Source organism: Octopus bimaculoides, chromosome 10 (assembly GCF_001194135.2).
Source record: "Octopus bimaculoides isolate UCB-OBI-ISO-001 chromosome 10, ASM119413v2, whole genome shotgun sequence".
NCBI classification, from domain to species: Eukaryota; Metazoa; Mollusca; class Cephalopoda; order Octopoda; family Octopodidae; genus Octopus; species Octopus bimaculoides.
Window position 1 is genome coordinate 87,502,369 of NC_068990.1, and position 5,109 is coordinate 87,507,477.

Sequence of the window (5,109 nt, forward strand, 5' to 3'; positions counted from 1 at the left end):
TGGTAATAACCCTCAGCAATACGCAACTCTCAGTTTTACCCTGCTGTGAAGGCTCTCTGCATATGTCCATTTATATTGTGGCACAGTCCATTAGGAGCCAACCAATAGGGGTGGTCTACTTCCACACAACAATATGAATATATACTTAGAAAGCTCAATACTAGTATAAAATATCCGGTTTAGAATAAGAAAATAAATAATTATTACTAAAACGAACAGATACACGAAATTAAATCAAACTTCATATTGAAATGATTACATAATGCATTCTATATATTGACCGAGAATGAATGTGTTCATAGCAGAACACGTTTATGGAAACTTGATGTTTTCATTAGCGGGATTTTGCAGTTAATATGCAGTGTTTCTTCATCAGTATTTTGCTTGATTTTATTTTCGAATGTTACTTTTTCTGTTTTTAGATATTTCCCCATTATATTATTGCCCTAATTTTCTCTGAACCCTCTCTCAATCTTTTTGTACAAAAAAAAATGTTTATTTTATATTTGCGAAGCATTTATTCCTATAATTACTGTATGTATGTATGTATGTATGCATAATATCCATGGTGTGTTGGACGGTGTGGTGATGAGATAAGCCGGAAGGAGAGGACTGCGACGTCAACTGTCAAGGGGTTTGACCGGAACAGGAAGGGTGAGAGAGGAAGTGAGGGAAGGAAGACCAGGAGTGCTCACGACGAATGGACGTGAGGCGAGGGGGTGAGAGAGACGGGTACTAGTAGCTACTATCGATAGGTGCGCGGGCTGGGCGCGAGTTTTGGATTGAGTACAGGTGGACGGCAGAACAACGAAAGGGTAGGCGAATTGATTCTTATTTCCCCGAATTACACTTCCCTCGCACAACAGACTGTTACGGAACCATATCAGCGAGAGAGAGAGAGATAGAGAGTGAGTGAGAGTGAGAGAGAGAGAGAGAGAGAGAGAGAGAGAGAGAGAGAGAGAGAGAGAGAGAGAGAGAGAGAGAGAGAGAGAGAGAGAGAGGTATTGTCTGAAGAATGGGGCAAGTATTGTAAAACGAATTGAGTTAAAGGTTGCAGCTTTAAAAGAATTCTTGAATACATTTACAAAATTATCACTCTTGATCTTAGCGCACATCACACAAGTAAATAAACAGTTTTAGAAGAATTTCAGTTTTTAACGCGGATTTCTTTATGGCTGAACAGTTCATAAATTTCTTCCAAACTCGGTCATTCCGTTTCAATATTAACAAATTACTGTATCATTAGAAATATGAATTCTATAAAGCTAAGGCTATAAAGCGACAAATTCAGTTTGTGACGAGAGTGGGAGATTATGTAAGAGTGGGAGATTATGAAAGACCGAGAGTGAGAGGTGGAAATGTGTGGGAGTAAAAAGCAACGTCAGGCGAGCGAAAATAGAAACGAATATTGTTAGTATATTGCATGTGTAATATATTTTAATTATTTACTGAAACCACAAATCCGAACAAGAAAAGCAACAAATATTTGCACAGGTAAACATTCTGAAACATTTTAATATCAACGACTTATACTATATCGTTGGAAAATAACAATTTGGAATTGAATATACACCATAATCTAGAAAAATGTATCATGTTTTCAAAACTTGGACCATATATTAAGCGAAACGAACGTTAGTTGATTGTATGTTTAATGTTTTCCAAATAATTGTTTTGTGTAACGACAAAATGGCGGAAACGGAGCACGGAAAGTAAAAACGGCAAGTGAAGTAGCAGCTGCAAGACATGCAAGTGCCCATCGCAGGAAACGGTCTTTGTTGTAAGAAAATTAATATGAACGCGAGACCAGAGGAAGAAATGAGATTCTAAGTAAACGTATGGAAATACTAAATGCATTGCAATAAGTACTGGGAAGGAGAAAAATAGAGAGAGAATTGTTCACAGAAGAGGAAATTCATCACAAGAGATAAAAGAATAGAGAATAGCAAAAAAAGATTTTCAGAAAGAACAGGACATTTATCACCGCAAGAAATAGAGGAAAGGAGAATGGATAAAATAAGAATTAGAACAAAAAAGAAACAATTATTAGAAAACGACATGGAAGAAAAAATAGGATAGAAAGAAAGAGAAAGAAGTGAGGCAGAAAAGGGGAAAAGGAAGAATTGTAGACAGAAGTGACAAAGAAACCGATCAAGCAGCTCTATTGCATCGACAAAATATTGCTGGGAAAAGAAGACTGTTTAGAGTAAGATCTACATCTCCAATCACGCGGAAGTTTCATATATTGAAACCAAGATTCGACCTCATAACTTACAGCGGAATAAATGGTATCTGCCAGTTCTGCACCTCACTGGAATATTTATCACACAAATATCTTCTATATAGAAAAGAATAATGGGCACAACCTGTCTACATTCAGGTTTATCTAAAAGGACAAAAAACAAAGGAAAGAGATGTGAGGTTGCAAAATAGGAGATCGTATCAAACAAAGAAAATAAGAAGCAAGATAAATAATAATACAATTTAAGAAGGTGAACACCATTATTATAGTGAAATGAAAACTGCGTGCCACTTTTGTGATATTTTCAATTTTTTGCTAGAATATCTCACTTTGGAGAAATTTAACAACTGTTGCCATAAAGGCACAACTATGCCAAACGGTCCTTACTGCATAGGCAAATTTATAATTGGGCGTCTTTTCAACACGCATAGAGTTAACTCTATGTAGTTGACTCCAAACAAACAAACAACCAAACAATCAAATGACGTTAGAATAAATAACAAGCGTGAATAGTGGTTGTTTAGATGAGTCTGCTAAAATCTGAATTTATTCAAAAAATAGTTTTTAAGTTAAAAATGTATAGATTAAGTGAAAAATGGAGAAAACTATAATACATGATAGTTATTTACCTGCAGTAAATATTGTATTTAAGAATGAAGAGAGTTCAGACAGATGATATTAGTGAAGAAGTAGTCATGATATTTAGAATAAAGATTGAGAATTACCATACGGAAAAGATTTTCATCTTATTCTCAGCGATGATAATACTTCAGTGGTGTATTTAGTAAATATACTTAGTCCAAAGTTAGAATCCAATGACATACACTTAAACTACTCATTTAATGAACCTGCTTGTTAAGCAAATAATCATATAAAAAAAGGAAATAAAAAAAAAACATCGACGTTAATTAAATTATTTTTACAACATAAGGTAGCATCGTCTAGCTGTCTGGCATCATGTCAATCCAATTTAGAATGGAAAAAATTTCAGCAGTTGTCTGTAAATTCCTGTCTTGAATTTAAGGTAAATAACTTGAACTGTATATGTTCATAGCAAAGACACTTTAAAGTTAAGAAGAATAAACGGTTCTCTGTCGATTTAGAAAAGGTGCACGATGCACCATGCTTCAGGTGTCAAAGTGATCGCAGAGCAACGTGCGGTGAAGTATTTTGCTCAGGAACACAACGCATCACCCGATCTAGGAATTGAAACCACGATCTCGCGATCGTGAGTGCCACACCTTAACCACTAGGTCATGCGCCCTCACAACAACAACAACAACAACAACAATAATAATAATAATAATAATAATAATAATAATAATAATAATAATAATAATAATAATGATTATTATTATTATTATTATTATTATAGTTAACAAAGACAGTAAACAGACGGAGTGATAGAGAGAGAGAGAGAGAGAGAGAGAGAGAGAGAGAGAGAGAGAGAGAGAGAGAGAGAGAGAGAGAGAGAGGAGATAATTAAGAGGCGCTGAAACAAGAAAGGAAATTAAGATAGAAATATGTGAACACTTACCTGCAAGGTCAGCGACGGCCATATTAGACAGAAGCATGTTGGTGATGTTACGCAGTTTCCGTGTGAGACCAATCAATAAGAGAATTGATATATTGCCAATGATTGAGATAACAAAGACAATTGTATAAAGGCTGACAAGTGCTATATCATTCCAATCAAATAACATTGCCATATCGTCTGCATAATCTTCAAACACATGAGTGAAATTGCCCAGTGATCCGTTATACAGATCAAACATCATTTCATCTATATCAGATACTGATGCCATCTTGGTGGGGTTTTTTTTGTTTTGTTTTCTTTAAGTCTGTTGGTTTGATATTTTTATTTTTATTTCGTTGATGATAATGGTCCTGGTAGTAGTGATGACTTTGAAGATGATAGGTCAGAGGAGGAGGATACTATGAAAATCCTGATCCAAAGAGCAGCAGTTATACCTATATTAAAAATAGCTACACACACATATATATATATGTATACACACACATACGAACATGTTCATATGTATATATATGTATTTGATAATAAAAAAGTAACAAGGCGGGGGTATAAAAAGAGTGAAGGAGAGGAAGAAACTGAATGTCTTGCTGGTGAATAAAAGAGCATTTGATAACAAATCAGCACCAGAACTACCCTCGGAGGTTAATCCTTTCAAATGCAGCAACAACTCACTCTCTTGGGGGACCTTTACATTGACAGCAGATGCTGCTCTGTCAAGATCCAAACAAGATTTTCTCGGTGTAGATAGATCAAAGTTTACGGGAGACTAACGGACGCCATAGTTATAAGTGTTACATAATTCCAAGGGACACAAAATATTAGTTCTTCATTTTAGCCAGAAGACAACCCATGAGATTGACGATGATTTTTCAGCATAAATCACCCTGTTGTGTGATCTGAAACAATACGGAGTGTTGTTTGTTGCATACGGATGTTTGTGCGAGCGTATTCGTTTATTTGTTTGTATTCGTGTGTTGAAACAGCAGAAGTAGGTGGTGTATATAGACTTCCAGGAAACACATACATTTGTTTGTAACACTCATTTTCAAAGGTGAAGCCGTATAGTTTTTTCATCTCCTTCATGTTGATCTTCTTCCTACATTTCCTTCAAAAATATTTCTTGCAAAATTTTTTCTTATTCACTTTCAGATTCTCCAGGCTTTTAGAATACTTCCATCTATATTAATAGATATTTTTAATAATCTCTGCATCATTGTTCTGAAATATAAAACAGAATGTCTGTGATCAGATATTTGTGTGCGTATGTCTGTGTGAGTGTGTTTAGTGTACGTATATATGTATGTATGTATGTATGTATACATATATATATATA

General features: G+C 35.0%; 1 protein-coding gene across 4 annotated transcripts in view; it reads right to left on the minus strand.

The window, feature by feature from the left end:
• Positions 1-5,109, minus strand: part of LOC106869943 (QRFP-like peptide receptor) — a 58,081-nt gene that overhangs the window by 25,369 nt on the left and 27,603 nt on the right. For all 4 annotated transcript variants that reach the window (XM_014915880.2, XM_052971350.1, XM_052971349.1 and 1 more), the window contains one exon: positions 3,780-4,994. In XM_014915880.2, coding sequence (XP_014771366.1) covers positions 3,780-4,047 — 268 coding nt within the window. In that variant the 5' untranslated portion in view covers positions 4,048-4,994. The remainder of the gene's footprint in view (positions 1-3,779; positions 4,995-5,109) is intronic.